General features: G+C 44.5%; 1 protein-coding gene across 1 annotated transcript in view; it reads left to right on the top strand.

Moving 5' to 3' along the window:
* The window catches only part of LAMC2 (laminin subunit gamma 2), a 66010-nt gene that overhangs the window by 31198 nt on the left and 15740 nt on the right, over positions 1 to 19072 (top strand). Inside the window, exons 4-12 of the mRNA XM_007989243.3 lie at positions 6002 to 6137; positions 8899 to 8997; positions 11348 to 11484; positions 12282 to 12404; positions 13320 to 13509; positions 15806 to 15918; positions 16892 to 17110; positions 17681 to 17863; positions 18539 to 18784. Of these exons, the coding sequence (XP_007987434.3) occupies positions 6002 to 6137; positions 8899 to 8997; positions 11348 to 11484; positions 12282 to 12404; positions 13320 to 13509; positions 15806 to 15918; positions 16892 to 17110; positions 17681 to 17863; positions 18539 to 18784 (1446 nt within the window). The remainder of the gene's footprint in view (positions 1 to 6001; positions 6138 to 8898; positions 8998 to 11347; positions 11485 to 12281; positions 12405 to 13319; positions 13510 to 15805; positions 15919 to 16891; positions 17111 to 17680; positions 17864 to 18538; positions 18785 to 19072) is intronic.

Below are 19072 nucleotides of genomic sequence, written 5' to 3'. Positions count from 1 at the left end.
TTTTGGACTTAGCAGTCCTCCCTATGAATCAAAGAACTTCATAAAAAAGTTAAAAGACAAATTATTCCATTTTAATCGGCATTTAATCTCTCTGAAGAGCCCCTATTGCCTGAGGTCATGCAGCTTCATTGTGAGTCACCAGAGTTGGGTCATCCCAGTGGAATGATCAGTGAGAATGAAACTAGAAATTTAATCGGCTCAGCTTGAAAGCCTGGCCTGAAGACAAGGTTATTAGTCTCAGGGTAGACCAGGAACCTGCTGCCTAGCACAGAAGGATGGGAAAGAAGGATTTACTATGTCATCTCTTCTGTTTCAGCATGTAGTCTACTGCTTGCCCAGTGGTAGTGAAACTGGCTCCTTCTTTCTATTTGGGGAATAGATATCCCAGATTCAGTGGGAACAGCTTGGCAGGAAGTGGTGGAGCCCAATATTGATTTATGTCTTATATGATAGTTAACATGTGCCATGTGCCAACCCTGGGCCAGGCACTTTTCTAGGTGTTTTTAATCCAGTAATTAATCAATCTTCACAAATAGCTTTATAAAGAGAGGGCTATGTTTTTTTCCATTTCACAAATGATGTAGCAGAGACTTAGGGAGGGAGGGGAAGAAACTTGTCCAAGTTTATAGAGCTAAGGAGCAGAGTAAGAGTTCAGGACTAGGTTTGTTGACATCAAAGGTAATAATGTAGAGTACAGTGGTAGGTTATGGAGCCAGGCAGCCTGGGTGCAAATCTGGACATGACCACCACCACTAGGTCACTCTGGGCAGGGTCCTTAACCTCTTGCTGCTCCAGCATCCTCATCTGTTAAAGAGTGATCATAATATTCATGTCACGGGATCCTGTGGAGATAAAATGGTGTTTGACAAGCACATGGCAGGCAACTCGGTAAATTGTTAATTGATGTAGTTGTTTTTCTTATTAAGAAAGTGGGGAAACTGAGACCTAGAAAAGTTAATGAATGGCCTAAAGTCTTCCAGCAGCTGATCGCAAGAACTAAAGTTGTAAGCCAGATCTTCTGACCAAGAACAGTTCTCTTATTCCCTCTATATGAAAGAAAAAAAAAAATCAGAATGGCATTTTTCTACGCCCAAAAGCAGACAATTTATGTGTACACAAAAAGCTGGATGGATATTATTTCCTAAGATCTGACTAATGCTTTATAATTTTCCAAAACATTTTCATAGATGATGTCCTTTTCAGTCCTCATAACGGTCTGACAACCTGTGTTAACACATCCCACATCCCCTGTTAAAGAGATAAAGAAACTGAACTTTCAGGGTCCCAACTGCCAAGGCTGAAAGACACATTGGTGGCAGAGACTGTTCCCACCATGTGCCGTCCCCAGCTGCTCCTCAGCTGCACATGTCACTAAACTACTAGCACAAATTTAATTCCCTATGTGATTTCTCAATCTCCCAATTAGCCAGAGGATATTTTTCACTTTCAGATAGTAACTTGACAGGGGAGTTTGTTGTATATTCAATTTCAAATGCAAAAGAACATGTCTTACAAAAAATGCTATCATTACATGTATGTCAAATGAAGCCAATGGCATTAATAAACCCCAGAGTAGTCACCAATTTTGGACTTCATATCGATTTCCCATAAATGTAGCAACTAGGCTTATTTTTAGATTATGACTTTGCGGACTCAGCAACAGGGCTGAGTTATCTTCAGCTCTTCCAGCCACATAGTTAAGCCCTGATAACCTTTTGCAGATACTTTGAAATTCACTGTGTGTGCAAGTTTTTTCCTCCCATGACAGCTAAGTTTTTGAGGTCTATGTGATATTGGACTTACTCTCTTAATTTTATATTTTTCACATATCTTTGATGCTGACAGTGTATTATTCAGACTATACCATTTGAGTAATTATTTAAAACATGTTTTTAAATGCAAGTGTATATATTTTTAAAAGGGTTCTCAAAAGGAGGCAAATTCTCTCAGTTTACATTTTTTGTTTATTTGTTTTTATTGGGTTTGTTGTTGTTGTTTTGGGACAAGATCTCACTGTGTGGCCAAGGCTGGAGTATAGCGGCTCCATCATGGCTTACTGCAACCTCAAACTCCCGGGCTCAAGCAGTCCTCCTCCCTCAGCCTGCTGAGTAGCTGGGATTACTGGTGTGTTCCACCATGCCTGACTCATTTTTAATTTTTTTGTAGAGACAGGGTCTATGTTGCCCAGGCTGGTCTCAAATTCTTGGGCTCAAGCAATCCTCCTGCCTCAGCCTCCCCTAACTGCTGGTATTACAAGTATGAGCCACCATGCTCAGCCCTCAATTTTAAATATCAATCAGTTTTTAATACCTTCCTGAGTCTTCAAATGCATGTAGACTGTATCTACATAAACCATGAATGTGCTTACTGGGACACACATTTGAAACAGGAAGTTATTCCTCATCTATTCTTTAAAACCAGTTGTTCACAATCCCTAAGTACAGTTCATGATGTGGCAATTGGGGCAGGTGGTTTTTTTTGAGTGAGACTTTGAAGAACCAGTGCCATTGTTTTGGAACATGAAATAAGTTAGTCATATTCAGAGTTAGAGCCCGAATGACCGTCTTCCCCCACTTTATAAAAATAATTCATTTCTGAAAAACTACTGCAGGGTGAGTTTTCTGAAGTTGAAAGTTTAATTACCATTAATTCGAATGGAGAAAAAAATGTGCTTCTGGTACCCAAATCAGCATCCATTCATGTTAAAAGCAACCACATTTCATCATAAGGGACTTCTATTTAATGTTACTTATCAGAGCATTATTCAGAAAGGAAATTTCCTTCCTTCTGCCCACCCCTCAGAGCAATGAGCATGAAGTCTCTCAACATCAAACCAAATAACCTCTCTTCGTTCTCATTTTATTTAAATGCTCTCTTGCCTTAGGCTCTAAAAACCTTCCTTCTCTCCTCCTCCCCTCACCCTCCTTAGACCTCTCCTCCCTGCCTTCCATTGCTTATTGTTTGATTAGACCCTTATTGTTGATTAGACCTTCCTGAGACTTCTCCCTCTCTGATCATCCTCTCTCTTCATAGATGGGCTCTGTCTCTGTCCTTACCACTTCCCCTCCTCTCTCCATCTACTTCTGGACTGATCTCACATTTACTATGGCTTCCTATTCAGCCTGTGTGTTGAAGGCTCCTAGATCTTCATCTCTAGACTCTGAGCTCCAGATGAGCATTTCCAACTTTATATGCCCCTAGAAACTCAAGTTCATATACCTCAAACTAAACTCATTATCTTCTCTTGATGATTCAACCTGAGATCTTGGTCCTCCTCCTCCTGTCTTCTCTGGTTTGGTAAATAGCATCACAGTCCAGTCAGGCATGCACTCTGGGGACCTGAGTGTCATCAATGTGATCCTCTCTCCCTCGTCATTCCTAACCCAAGAGTCACCTAAATCTGTTTGTTCTATATCCACAGTGGCTCTCACAATGCTTTCCTCCTTCTCTTCTCACCGAGACCCCTCTAATCCAGGCCATCATGGCATGGGAGGAGACACGCTCGTCTTGCCTTCCCCAAGCCATCCTGCAGACTGTTCTAGAGTTCTCTTTCTAAGTGCAGCTCTGAACTTGTCACTGCCTGACTAAACCTCTGAGAGTTCCTATTATGCAGAAATTGATCTGTTATTCTGCTGTGAACTTTTAATTCACTACTAAATAGCGTGAGCTAATACATATAAAGTGCCTAACTCAACATCTAAGGAGATGCTCAAAAAATGTCATTTACGCTATTATCACTGAACGCTCCTTCAAGCCTTGCAAAGTTGACATGTAGATGTTCATAGAATCAAACTGTGAATGTGACTCATTTATTTCACTTTCCACATGCTGCATAAAGTCTTCATATAGACACAGAACTGATACCTTTATCGATTTGACTTCTACTAGTGCATTAAAAGTTCACAGAAAGGTAATAGATTTAAAAAACAAACATGTAGAGACTGGTCAATGTTCCCTTGGCTTCATAGACTATGGATAGCCTAATCATTACAGATACTTAAGATACAGGCCGGGCGCAGTGGCTCATGCCTATAATCCCAGCACTTTGGGAGGCTGAGGCAGGTGGATCATGAGGTCAGGAGTTCGAGACCAGCCTGGCCAACATGGTGAAATCCTGTCTCTACTAAAATACAAATCAGGCATGGTGGCACACACCTGTAGTCCCAGCTGCTCAGGAGACTGAGGAAAGGGAATCGCTTGAGCCAGGGAGGCAGAGGTTGCAGTGAGCCGAGATCATACCACTGCCTGGCAACAGAGCAAGACTCCATCTCAAAAAAAAAAAAAAAAAAAAAAAAAAGATATCCAGATTATGGCCAGGTGCGGTGGCTCATGCCTGTAATCCCAGCACTTTGGGAGGCCAAGGCAGGTGGATCACCTAAGGTTGGGAGTTCGAGACCAGCCTGGCCAACAGGGAGAAACCCCTGTCTCTACTAAAAATACAGAATTAGCATGGTGGTGCATACCTGTAATCCGAGCTACTTGGGAGGCTGAGGCAGGAAAATCACTTGAACCCGGCAGTTGGAAGTTGCCAGGCTGGGCAACAGGAACGAAACTTCGTCTCAAAAAAAAAAAAAAAAAAAAAGATACACAGATTATTTTACAATTCCACTGAACTGCAGGGGATTATAAGGTAGCTGAAGTGTGCCTAGCTAGCCTTCCACCTCATCTTTTGGCTTTCTCTCAGCTCCTTCCACAACAGCCCAGCCCTCTTCCTTGGCATACAGACATTAGTTGGACAGATTTCTGGGCACCTGCCTTGTGTCAGGCACAATGCTGAGCAGTGGGAATACAGCAGGTGACATAAGGTGAGATCATCCTAAGTCAAGTAGGGCTGAGGACTGGGGTAGGGGTGGGATGGGATTTTAGATGCAGGAGTCAGAGAAGATTTCTCTAGAAAAGTAATATTTAATCAAGACCTGAGTGCTGAGGATGTGCCAACTAGGGAACGTTTGAGGAAAGAGCATTCCAGACTGAGGGAGCAGCAAGTGCAAACACCTTGAGGGAAGCTGCTTAGCACTTTGCCCCAACCAAGAGAGTTGGGTCGCTGGAACCTAGTGAAGGAGGGTAGGAGATGAGGTAAGAGAGGTAGGGTCTTGCAGGCCATGATACAGAGTCGGCATCTTATTCTGCTTGGGGGAGGCGGGGCACTGGAGGACCTAAACATCTGAATTACATTTTTAAAGAACATCCTGGCTTCTCTGTGGAGTATGGAGAGGCAAGGATGGAGGCAGGGAGGAGAGTGTGAGGCAGGGCCCAGGTGAGAGAAGGTGGAGGCTGGAATGGGAGTGAGTGTGGAAGGGCAGGTGGTGAGACCTGGTGGCATCCCACAGTGGCATATTTTGTTGCCCTGAGTTTTTCATGAACACTCAATCTGAGAGGACCCATTTACAACTAGGAGCATATCTGTAAAAAGTGGAATCATAAGCCAAGTACAGTCCCCTAGGAAAGGCACACAGGGTACATCCCGCCGGGGGGCGCACCACAGGGGATACTCTCTAGCACTCCTGGCAGGTGGATATTTTTGGTTAATAGCCCTTTTTAAGCTCATAAAAATCATACCGTATAAGCACTGACCCTTAAAAGATGGCTTTGCCTGCCAGGGATAAGAGAGAATGCTGCTCACTTTCAGATACGAACTCTCTTCTAGGAGGCCAATGTGCTCATTCACAAATTTTCCTTGAGATCTTAAAGATTTGATGGACTTCTTTTAAAAAGCAGTGAGCTATATGCTACCTACTGTCACAATCAGAGCAGACAGACAGAGATAAATGCTTTTATGAGTAATTTAATTCTTCTCCCTGAGGAAGACATCCTCGGCTGTCAGCACCGTCCCTGGTGGGTGGAAGAATACGCAGACGATGTGAAGTGACTGTTAAAGGCAGCAGATGGTGCTTCTTACTTCGTGTTTACGGAGCACCCATAGGGTGATAGTTGCTTCCAATGCCGCATACATTAAATAGTTCCTCTTCTTCTTTCGTTTCCCCTACCTTGTGGGTTTCAGGTTCTCTTAGTGCTCGATGTGACAACTCCGGACGGTGCAGCTGTAAACCGGGTGTGACAGGAGCCAGATGCGACCGATGTCTGCCAGGCTTCCACATGCTCACGGATGCGGGGTGCACCCAAGACCAGAGACTGCTGTGAGCATCTGCATCCCACCATTGCTGTCACTAACTCAATGATGACAATTATAGAAATCTTAGCAACCACTTGTATTTACTGAGCCCCTACCCTGTGCCAAACACCGCTTTGAGAGTACATCATGTGGGCTATCTACTTTAATCCTCACAATACCCGTAAGAGGTTGGGATTATCATTATATGCATTTCAAAGATAAGAAACTTAAACAATATGAGGTTAAGTTGCATGATGTTACTGGTGAGGCTGGACCTAATGCTTAAGCTCAGAGTTCTGGGTCCAGAGTCCATGTCCTTCTCTCTGGCAACGGCTTCCCTCTAGATGAAGGGAGGCAACGAGTCCTTCAAGTAACCTGGGACTCGTTTTGGCCCCAGTGAATTTGGGTAGAACTTTTCTGCATAATCTTGATCCCCTTTAGTTTGGAATGTCCTGTATCCCTGCTCAAAATTTTTTTGGAAGATGAGTATGCATTAAATATCACATAACCAATCTGCAGAGATGCAGAGCTGGCAAGTGTTGGGATGGCTTGGTGGGGGCTTGGCAGTGAAGCACTGGGCACTGGCTAGCAAGGCTCTCTCAGAGGAGGCGCGCCCCATTGCCCACTTTGCTGGCTCCTTGCTGGGACAGGAACTGCCCTCCAGCCACACTGCATTGTGCCAGTTGTCAAGGTCCCCAGTTCTCATACTCTCTTGGCATTTGTTCTGGTCTAGCCTTCTCTGACCCTTTCAGATGGTCTTCAGAGATCACCCCTGCCCCACTCCTCCTTTGTAACCCTTTTAAAACATAACCCTCTGTTAGCTCCACCTCCCCGCACCCAATTCAGAATGAGATAAAACTTATCAAGATCCTTCAAGGTCCTCCTCCCTCTCCACCCTCAGCCTAGGTGCCTGCTTGGTTTCTCACCACTTTCCTCCCTGCTCCCTGCACTCCACAGGGAAGCCACACCAGCCTTCCTTCCCTTCTTCAAAGAGCCAAGTGCATGTGACCTCAGCACATCCTGGAGCGCTCTGCCTTCCCCAAAGCCGTGCGGCACCTCCTGCTCCATCCCCACCCCACTATCTCGTCACAGAGGCCTTCCTGCACCAGTCCCACCCCTCTGTGTTCTCACTCTGCTGTTTCACTCCATATCTTATTTTCTATTCATGTTTGTCCATTTCTACCACTAAAATGTAAGCCCCCTGTGACTCTGTCTTGTTTGCTTCTGTGTCCCCATGCCTGGAGTGGGAAGAGGCACCTCGAGGGTGTCCAGTGCATCTGCAGCTGTCCCTGTGCCTGCTGCCCTGGCACAGGACTCCTGTGGAATGGGGATTGTTCCTATTTCTCTTAGTATCCCTGGTTCTGAGCACCCAGTAGATGCTGAATATGTGTTTGTCAAATGGTCCAGAGAAGCAGTAGAGAGGGAGCTAAGAAGGAAGGAGGCCGTGAGAATTCAAAGATAAAGACTGGCAAAGAAATTCCAGCCATAAGCATTGCTAGACTTGGCATGTGACTGGATGAGGAATGTGAGGGAGAGGGAGGGGTCAAGGGTGCTCCAGGTTTGGGCAGGATTTGGGTGGGGTCATAGGGCAGGCAGAGGAGGAACAGATCAGTAGAGAAGAGACAGTAAACTTGGTTTTTAAGCAATGAGATAAAACACATGACTGCGTGCAAAGTGGGTGACAGAAGCAGGGGTGGACGAGATAGGGAGATTGTGCCAGAATTCAGTGAAAGCCCTGATACCTTCATTGAGAAAATCTTGCCACAGACAAACAAAAAAAAGTCCATTAAACCCAGCAATCCCAGCAATTCCACTTCTAGGTATACATCCAAGAGAAATGAGAAGGTAGATATCTGCACAAAAACTTGTACACACACATTCACAGCAATATTACTCATAATAGCTGAAAAGTGAAAACAGTAACCAAAAAGAATATATGTATTCTGTCACCAAAAAGAATTTATGTACTGACACATGCTATGACATGGATGAGCCTCAAAAGCATCATGCTAAGTGAAAGAAGCCAGTCATGAAAGACCACATATGGTATAATTCCATTTATAGGAAATGTCTAGAATAGGCAAGTCTGGAGAGACAGAGAGTAGACTGGTGGCTGCCAAGGGCTGGAAGTGGAACTGGAGGGAGGAGATGTGGCAGGGTTGGGGACACAACTGCTAAAGGACACAGGATTTCTTTCCAGAATGATCAAAATGTTCTAAAAATTAATATTGATGGTGATGGCTGTACAACTCTGAGAATCAGCTAAAAACCATTGGATTGTACATTTTAAATGGGTGAATTGCATGGTATATGAATTACATCTCATTTGAGGAATTACCAACAGAAAGAACTGAATGGAATAAAATAGCAGGTAGATGGAATTAATCATGATAAAAAGCAGACATCATTGAATTAAACAACAGGGAAACAAATGATAATTTTTTTAAAAAATGTAAACAGAACCAAACAGTCAACCAAAGTAAACTAAACAGTTGAGTGATGAACCTGGTTTACATTCTGGCACAAACTCCTGCTCTCTTTAGGAGTAGCTGACAGTTCTCGGCCCAGCTGCCACCCACCAAGTACACTCTGAGCAGCACTGGTGGAGGCAAGTGAGTCCTCAGGTGTGTGAGAGAGGTCCACACAGGTGAGGATGGCTAGGAGAAGCCTCATCGAAGAAGGACTTGCCCAGCTTAGTGATGTTTGCTCATGAGCAGTTGATTTTTATGTGCTACTTGTGAAGCATTTGGAAGCATGTCCCTAATTTTCTTTTTCTTCTTTCCCAGAGACTCCAAGTGTGACTGTGACCCAGCTGGCATCGCAGGGCCCTGTGACGCAGGCCGCTGTGTCTGCAAGCCAGCTGTCACTGGAGAACGCTGTGATAGGTCTGTGTGAACCGTGGCCCTACAAACAGCAGAGAGAGTCCCTTGCCAACTAAGGGATTAATCGTTTGAGTGTAATTATGGAAAAGGGATATTTGACAAATGTTGATGACTTTCTTCCTGCTCTGCCCTCAAAAACGAAGCTTTTACAAAAAAAAAAAAAAAAAAAAAAAAAAAAACACCAACTAAAAAACCACTGAGCGCCCAAATCTCACTGGACTCCATACTCTGCTCTGGGCCCCTTCTCTTTATTTTGACTGTGGGAGAGGCACAGGGCCCCAGAGATTTGTCCCACCAACTGGCTCCTAATCCCAGGTGCTCTGTATGAGGCAGTAATCCATAGTGAGATCCTGGGACTCAGGCTGGTTGCAGGAAAGGCCTGGCCCAATTAAACATGCTGTGAAAATTCTTGTAAGAGGGCCTATCACAGCATATGGCCATATATAACCATCGTGTACAAAAAAGGCACTGCCCTGGGGATAGGATGGCAGTTACATGCACACACACGTATGGGCGTGGGGCTGTGAGGGCGAGGTAAGAGCCCCTTGGGCCAAGCCACACTGGAGGAGGTGGAGCAGTGAGGCACCATCCCCCAAGCTGCCGGTGCAGGATGTGCCTTAAGTACAACTGTGCTCAGGCTTTAAACTCTTCCCTCCCAGAGGTTGTTGAGCAGAGGGCTGTGAGGCTGGCGTCAGAAGCAAGGCTTCCTCCTCATTTCCTTAAAAGTAAGAAAGCAGTTCTTTGGCGCTCTGCCAATCACTTATACCTGCACAGAGGAAATGCCAAATACACTCCTAACTTGTGTTTTCAGGGGTTCCTGGCTGCTGAGGTGAAGGCAGGGAAATAAAGCTTAAGTGTTAAAAGGGAAGTCACTTGTCGAAAGCCTTTTTAATTTCAAAATAAAAGACAGAAATAGAATGCCACAAAAAATAAATGTTATCACCACCAATGATAAGAAATAGACCTCTGCTAAAACTGTGTCCCAGTGACAATGCTCTCCCCCTCCCTAGAAGTGACCTCTATTCTGACTTTTATGGTAATCGCTTTCTTTCTTTGCTTCATAATTTATTACCCCAGTGCGTTCCTAAACAAAATCGTTTAGTTTTGTCTAATTCCCTTCCTTTCTCTTCTTTTTTCTTCCCTCCCCATTGCTCCTCTCCTATCCTTCCTTGTTTTTTCAAGCTCTTTTAATCGGCAGGTTTCTTCTCCATAGAAATCATAAGAATTCTTTTAACTCTTGCTCTTAGAGAAAAAACAAAGCGTGTTTAGTTACAACTGTCCTCTGAAGCACCTGCCCTTCACAGCTACCCTGCTTTTCTGTGATACTGTACTCAGAACATTCCCCCCAACATGTGGAGCAGTAGCTTTTAGACTTCATGATTTGGAGGCAGATGTACATGATTTTCAATCTTGCCTCAGCGACTTACCTGCTATATGTCAAGAGTTTCTTAACCTCTTGGCCTTAGTCTCCTCATCTAAGAAAACTAGAAATAGCAATTCCTCATAGGGTTGGAGGAAGGTTAAATGAGAGAGTACACTCAAGGTGCCTGGCACAACATAAGTGCTAAATAAATGATCATTGAAACCATCGTTGTTTCACATTATTTCATGTGGAAGGATGTAGTTAACTTGAGCAGAGGATAAACAAGTCCTCCCCAGCTTCCCCTGTCCTCTTCTCTGTGACTCCAGCATCGAGGACTCGCCTGGCAGCCATGGTCCTCACAGAAGCCACTGGAGGGCTTGAGTTGGGAGCGGAGGTGGAATGCAAGCCTACCCCTGGCTTTTGGAGAGTGTCTTAGCCATCCTTTTTCTTTGTCATATCCTCACCTGCACTTTTCCCTAGTGAGCCAGAGCCCAGGTGCAAGAGTCAGAGATGGGGATCAACACCTAAGTGGTCTTGGGGAGGGGGTCAATACAGCTGAGTAATGCTGAGGCAGGAGCCTCACCTTCCCTGGTCCCCACTTCCCAGTCTTTGTCCCCATTAAACAGTAGCTCCAGAACAGGGCAGCTTTGCATAGCCCTGCCCACACCATTCTGCTCATCTGACCACCACTCAATTTCCTACCAAGGATTGGCCAACTACTCAGATGCCAGACCACCAAGACAAACGTGGCTCTGTTCTACAAAGGAACAGAAAGTGAATGTTCCCTATGCTGTCTCATTTAGGGGGTCATGATTGTCCATCTGGCGGTATGGGGGTGGGGGTGGTATGTGAAATCTGGTATTTCCCTCCGCTGAAAATTAATAGGGCCAAGTGGAAGAGAAGGTAGAGAGAGGATGACTCATTCATCATATTCTCTCTACAGAATAAAAAATAACCTTTAATATCCTGATTTCTACAATGCTACTGCAGGTGTCGATCAGGTTACTATAATCTGGATAGGGGGAACCCTGAGGGCTGCACCCAGTGTTTCTGCTATGGGCATTCAGCCAGCTGCCGCAGCTCTGCAGACTACAGTGTCCATAAGATCACCTCTACCTTTAATCAAGGTAAAGCCTTCCATTTTCTAGGTTTTAGTTTTTGAATGTTGTATAGGGCTTTGTACTTACAGACAACCACCTCCGTATTCACAGGATGGATTCTCTTTAGCAATTCTCTCATAGTATTTAATCTATATTATTTTGTCAGGGCACTCAGGCATACTCTGATGTCTTGAAAAAGTCATAGACTGAAAATAGTTCACTCATATAACTTAAAAGAATAACGACAAAAGAGACTAGATTTTTATTTCCCTGAATTTTCCATCCCCATCTATTTCAAAACCACAAAGGAATCATTCATTTGGTTTGGAGAGTGTATAAGAGTCTTCCTGGAATTCACAGTCACTAATAATGCTGTTTTCACATATAATAAATGAGCTAATTTATGTGAAATTAGTTCCCAAGCTACAGAGCACTATAAAAATATTGGAAATTGATATTATTTCAATACTAAGAGTTTCCCTTTGAAAAGACTGGACCCTCTCACTTCATTAAGGCCAGAGCCTGTTTATATATATAAATATAAAAAATGGAAATTACAGGCAGAAGAAAACCTGCTATCTTATCACAAGAGTCAGACTCAAAGATGAGAAATCATAGCAGCTGTGGGGCGGGAGCAGGTGAAGTAGAGACCCACATAGAGAGGTACATGGATAATTTTAAGTACCATTTACAAATATGGAAATATTGAGAAAACCCCACTTGCTACTCACCACTAGGACTTGTTGGCAAGCAAATCTTTCCTTGTTTAACTTAATAGATGAGGAGGGCTTGTCTGATGCAGACTGATTTTGTTTGTGTTCCAGATGTTGATGGCTGGAAGGCTGTCCAACGAAATGGGTCTCCTGCAAAGCTCCAATGGTCACAGCGCCATCAAGATGTGTTTAGCTCAGCCCGACGACCAGACCCTGTCTATTTTGTGGCTCCTGGTATGTGAGGAATGATTTCTCCTATGGAAGCCAGCTTATAGGATTAGGAAGTCAGGATAGAGAAATTGAGTTAGAAATTGTGGAAACCATATCACTTTGCATTCAGGGTAGCAGCATCTCCAGAAGAGAGTTGGGGGTTAAGCCTGATTTGAAAGTCACTAATAAATGGCCCCAACAGAGTAGAATGGGGTGTCCCAGAGGTCAGACCCTGGTTGAGCTGCCTCCTTTAATCAAACGAGAAGTTTCTATGTTTACCACCAAGGCAAGAAATCAAGGACTGTGGCCAAACCTATGGATCTATTGAGAAGCAGGTGGAAAGCAAAAACAAAGCATTTCTTAAAACTTCAAATACTTGTAAGTTAAAAAAAAAAAAAAAAAAATCAGTCAGTGGTATGTGCCTTGGTGGAAAAGCACTGGCTAGAATTCTGACCCCAGTTCATTTCCTTAGCACATATGTGATTCTTGGGCAAGTTGTTCTCTTAACTTCGCTGAACTTAAGTTTTCCCTACTGTTAAATGAGCATACTAATGCCTGCCTCCCAGAATTATTGTCAGCAAATGTGATGATATTTATGAAGGCATTCTGTCAACTAAAGCATTATGTAACAAGTCGTGCTATGCTGATAGGCCTAGGATTTTTACAAAACAGTCTGTCATAAGGGCCACATCATGAATCATCTAATAGATGGAATTGTCTTATAACAAGGCCTTCTTATCATTTCAGTAACTAACCCTCCTTCATAGCCCAAAGTGTCATAGCTATGTCCAGTACCGGGTCCTGACTCTGCTAGCAAGGAGTTTTGGGGCAGCATGACACAGTACTTCAACGAAAATTGCCGACACCAGTGCAAACTTGCATTTGTTTGCCTCTCCAGTTTCACAACTGATCTCAATCTTTTAACACTCTGTTTCACAGCCAAATTTCTTGGGAATCAACAGGTGAGCTATGGGCAAAGCCTGTCCTTTGACTACCGTGTGGACAGAGGAGGCAGACACCCATCTGCCCACGATGTGATCCTGGAAGGTGCTGGTCTACGGATCACAGCTCCCTTGATGCCACTTGGCAAGACACTGCCTTGTGGGCTCACCAAGACTTACACACTCAGGTAAAAAGAGAGACCGCAAGTTGGTCAATTAGAGCAAACTGTGATTGAAGTTTGAGTCCGTTCTTTATTCATTCAATTATCATTCATTTGTTCAACAAGCCTTTCTGAGCACCTTTTACGTACCATGAAGGTTGCTATGCGCTCAGAAAGGACATGATTCCTTCCCTCAAGCAGCTGACAGGCTAACGGGAGAGAAAAATGAATAGATAATTACAGTGCAGTTTGTCAAGGGACAGAAATAGACAAGGTAGACACAGAAGTTCTGAGCACATACAGGAGGTATGACTGAACCACACTGGCATGATGAAGGAAAGCTTCCCAGGACCACATGACAAATGTGAAAGGCAGCCCTCTTAGGAAAGAAAAGGGAGGAAAGGTTAACAAGGCAGAGGAAATGCAATGCTTGAAGAAGGTTTTTGCATTTAGAAAATTCCAAATGGTTGAGCATGAGTGGAGCATTAAGTCGGCGAGAGGAGTGCAGTGAGAAGTGAGGTAGGAGAAAGAGGTGGGAGTGACTTTATGGATGTTTTTGTGTGTGTCTACAGGGATTGCATGGTGTCTATAGAATAGGAGTTCTGCATGGTGTTTGCAGAGAGGCTGGGGAAGGGAGCTGTGCCTACTAAGTACTCAGTACTGCACTGGAGGCTGGGAAATAAAGATGGAACATGGCCTTTGCCTTCCAAGAGCTCATGGTCTAGTACAATGTATAACATGTCAAAAAGCAAGCATAATACAGTAGGATAATTGCTTTAGGGGTGGTGCATGTTCATGGGGTCTTAGAAAGTGCCCGATTCTGCCTGGAAGAGTCAGGAAAACCTTCAGGAGGCGGCAATGTGTGGGCTAATAATGGAAAGGTCCACAGGGCTTTTCCAGGGAGAAAAGTCAGAGAAGGGCAACCCTTCTCTATTAATATATGTGGGGATGCAGAAAGGCATAATATAGGGGAGAACTGGCAAGCAATATTTATGGCTGGAATACAGCATGCATTCCATGCTGTAGATGGGTAGATAACGTTTGCAAAGGTTGGAAAAGGACTCATCATGTTGGGCCTTGTATGTCACATCAAGGAGCTTAGATCTTGTCCATGCTGGAAAGACGATGCAGAGCCATTGAGAGATTGTTAAGTTGAGAAGTGTGATCATCAGATGTGAAGGCTAGGTGCAAATACAGGCACCATATGGGTGATAGTTTGGGTAGGGCCCTTAACTGGACCCTCAGAACACATTCACAGTGGCTCAATGGAGAGTGATTAGGGGCCTAACCCAGGGCAAGGTAATGGCAATAGGGAAAAGAAGACCCACAGAACACAAATAAAGCATGTATCAAATATCCGAGTATATGTGTTCTAATGATACACACACACACACACACACACACACACACACAGCTCTCCTGCCTGGAATGCCCATTCCCACCTTCCAGGCTTGGTGAACTTACTCTTTGAGATTCAGCTTCCATGTTCTTCCTTTGTATTAGCCTTCTCAGAATCCCAGGTAAAGTTACAGTCACTTTGTGTTTCCGTGGCACTCTGTGCATGCATTTGTTATAGCATTCATGGCATCTTATTATAACTGTGTGTCTACCCATCCGACTCCCCTGGCTGGATGGTGATCACCTCTCCCTGTTGTCTTTGTGTCCTCCAGCCTGACATAGCTTCTAGCCCAAACCAAGTGCACAGTCAACTTTTGTTTAACAAATCAGTGAATGAAATGAAGGTGGGTAGGGTTGTTCCTGTATGAGATACTTCAGTAAAAAACAAAACAAAGTTTAGAAGAACAGCACAGGGGCTGGTGATATGTTACAGTGAGCCACTACGATGCCAAATTAAAAAGTATTAAATGTGGACAATGTAAAAGTGGAAACCGGTTTTTGAAAAAAGTAAGTAAAATGTGCTCAGATAACAAAGAAATGATTTTTTTAAAAAAGATGAATGGTTGCTCTTGAGAATCAGAACTTCTGGAACGTGGAGATATTCCTAATACTAGCTTATGGGTGGTCAAGAATAGAAAGTGGTGTCTGAGGACTTGGGATCAACATGGTTTCAGGTGACGTCACCCCTGGATCTGGACTTCCCACACTGGGATGCCCTCCATCACTTTCTCTGGGGTTTGCCCTCCCCATGGAGCGAGGAAGGTCCAAGTACATGCCTATGAAAAGGCGTCTCTCAGTCCTGTGCCCCCTTCTAAGCAGGACTGGGAAGGGGCTTAGCTGTTCCCATATCCTCAGGCATAGTTTATAACAGGTAGGTATGTGGTAAGAATCGGATTTTTAAAGCTTTTGATTTTAAATTATACAGGTTAAATGAGCATCCAAGCAGTCATTGGAGCCCCCAGCTGAGTTACTTTGAATATCGAAGGTTACTGCGGAATCTCACAGCCCTCCGCATCCGAGCTACATATGGAGAATACAGTAAGTGGCTAAGAGAAATTAATTTCTCTCTTCTTAGGTTTTAGTTTAATTTGATTCAGCTCTCTAAGGTGGTGGCAGTCTCCAAACAAGTAGGTAAGTTATTTGATGATTCTGACCTAGAATAATTGATTCGATCTGAATTTTTATATTTTAGAAGTTTTTTTAGAAGAAATGTTTCTCTAAAAAGACGTCAGCACCCAGCACCAGTGAAGGGTGAAAGACGCTACCTTGCTAAAAGGGCCACTTAATTTTTATTAAAGCTGATTATCTGAGAAAGATAATCTACAGTAAATGGACACATTTCCTTAGCTAGGAAATGGTACCTACAACACAGTCTTATTTGTTCCTTGAGCAACTTTTCCTTTTGAGATTATACTCTATGCTACCCTGTTTGAGTCATCATGTATTCTATTAATTCCATTGTTTTTTTTTTTAATTTCACTTGTTGGGTCTTCCTAATCCCAACTGGAATTATTTAACAAGAGTTTCTTAAGCTTTTCTGCACTCACTCACGTAAAAAGGAAGCGTGGCTAGCATGCACCATTTCCATGTCACTGATGCAGCAAATAAAGTTGGGAGCAGAAACGTGTAACAATGTATTGACTCTTACTATATGCCAGGTAGATTAGAATACATGCATTATCTAATTTAATTTTCACAACAGACATAGGAGATAAATACCACTGTTACTTCTTGTCTATAGTTGAGGAAACACAGTCATGGAGAGGCTGTGACTTGCCCAATTTACACAGCTAGTGAGGGTGGAATCAGAATTTAAGCCCTGGGTTTTCTGACCCCAGAGCCTGTGTGCTCAGTCACAGTGGGGGACTGCTATACCTCTCTACATGGCATGATGTATGAACACCACCTGTCTTTGTTAGGGAGTTAAGAAAAATAAAATCCCATGAAAGATCTGACTTGAGATCTTCAGACTGTACCACTTGCAACTTCTAAACTGTTCTCTCAATTGCAGGTACTGGGTACATTGACAATGTGACCCTGATTTCAGCCCGACCCGTCTCTGGAGCCCCGGCACCCTGGGTTGAACACTGTATATGTCCTGTTGGGTACAAGGGGCAATTCTGCCAGGATTGTGCTTCTGGCTACAAGAGAGATTCAGCGAAACTGGGGCCTTTTGGCACCTGTATTCCTTGTAACTGTCAAGGGGGAGGGGCCTGTGATCCAGACACAGGTGAGTGAAATGACACCTGGACCAGGTGGCTGGGGTGTCGTGTGGAGAGAGAGAGCTGTGTAAGAAAGACCATGGCTGAACTCACATCAGAGGTGGGAAAGGATTAAGGAGAGCTGAGCTGGAGTCAGGGAAGATGGACATGGTGCCTTATTACACTCAATCCTATTCATTGTGGAAATGCCACAAGGTTGTGAGAAAGGTGCCAGGTTACAGGAAATGGTCGTCATGGTTCAGTGCTGAGTAGGGGAGTTGGTGTCGAGTTGCAAGAATTGTGTGGGGAGATCAAAGACAAGTCCGGGTCTAAATGAATGTGCAGACAAGTGGTGTCAGGCCACAGAGAACATGGGGAACAGTGTTAAGTTATGGATAGTAAAAGAAGTGGGTGTCTACTTTGGATAGGGGAGCAAGGGTGAGATTCAGGGCCTTGGTCGTGCGTAGATTTGGTTCTGTGGCAAGGGTGAATGCCAGTGCTCAGGCACTTTGACATTCTCCGCTCTGACCCATGTTGAAGGAAATGTATTGTCTGACCCTGCTCACTTCTCTGCCCCTCCACTCTTCACCTACCCCCAGGAGACTGTTATTCAGGGGATGAGAATCCTGACATTGAGTGTGCTGACTGCCCAATTGGTTTCTACAACGATCCGCATGACCCCCGCAGCTGCAAGCCCTGTCCCTGTCATAACGGGTTCAGCTGCTCAGTGATGCCGGAGACAGAGGAGGTGGTGTGCAATAACTGCCCTCCTGGGGTCACCGGTAAGGCCACGGGTCTGCTCCGCTACCTGCCTCCTCCTGTCCTGATGCCATGAATGTGTGCAAATAGCTTCTATTCTGAGGAATTTCTAGGAAATTGTAATGACTTTGGGTTCACCTAAATGTGCTCACTCTAAAGATAATGTCTTAAAGATAAGCTATTGCGATGCCCAAGAGGTAAAGTGGATTAAGCAAGAGCAGAGTGCAATTATGGGAGAAAACACCTGAAGCTGTTTTGAGAGGTTTGTCATTAGAAGATGACATTTTCAGACCAAGCACATGGTTTGTTTCTTAATGAACTGAGATAAAGAGGGAAAACTTAGTGACCTCTTAAATGTCACATCCTTCTGCTGGTCAGTCTGAAAGAAGAATGGATTCTTCAGCAGCCGTTTTGGGGGTATTGTTCAAAACCTTACTACTTCTGTGGAGCTGCCTGCTTTTTCCCAGCCAGCTAGTTAAGCCTCCTAGTGGCGCTGCTGTGTTCTGCAACCTGCGGTGGGCATGGAGTGAGAGGGCCAGCCCTGCCTTGACACCTGCTCCTGAGGGCTTTGTTCGGGGGTCCCTGGAGAAGCACATTTCTCTGGTTCTTCTAGAGGGTGACTTGCAACTTTAGGTCTCTGCATCTGGTCTTCCTCCCGATGGATGTCGACCTAGGCTTGGTCATTTGTTCCTTCCCAGGTGCCCGCTGTGAGCTCTGTGCTGATGGCTACTTTGGGGACCCCTTTGGTAAACATGGCCCAGTGAGGCCTTGTCAGCCCTGTCAATGCAACAACAATGTGGACCCCAGTGCCTCTGGGAACTGTGACCGGCTGACAGGCAGGTGTCTGAAGTGTATCCACAACACAGCCGGCATCTACTGTGACCAGTGCAAAGCAGGCTACTTCGGGGACCCGTTGGCTCCCAATCCAGCAGAAAAGTGTCGAGGTAGGACTCCACCCCAGGCAGGCTGTGTCTGTGTGTGCCTGTGTACATATGCGCTTGCTTGCCATCTAAGCAGGGGCAATGGCAGTTCATATTGCGATGTTACTTTGGTTCTCTGACCAAATTGACCCGTGAGCACCTTGGGCCTTTCTTCATCTGTCAAAGGCCTTAAGACAGGTTTCCCCTGTAGCCAGGTCTGGAAGACAGAGCTAGGTTAAAGCTGGGTGGGAGAAGTGAAAAGGGTCAGGTTTACACTCCTACGCAGAAGGGGAGATAACACGGGGCCATATC

Source organism: Chlorocebus sabaeus, chromosome 25 (assembly GCF_047675955.1).
Source record: "Chlorocebus sabaeus isolate Y175 chromosome 25, mChlSab1.0.hap1, whole genome shotgun sequence".
In the NCBI taxonomy this organism is placed as follows: Eukaryota; Metazoa; Chordata; class Mammalia; order Primates; family Cercopithecidae; genus Chlorocebus; species Chlorocebus sabaeus.
Note: the sequence above shows the minus strand (reverse complement) of the source record. Positions and strands in the feature narration are given on the sequence as shown.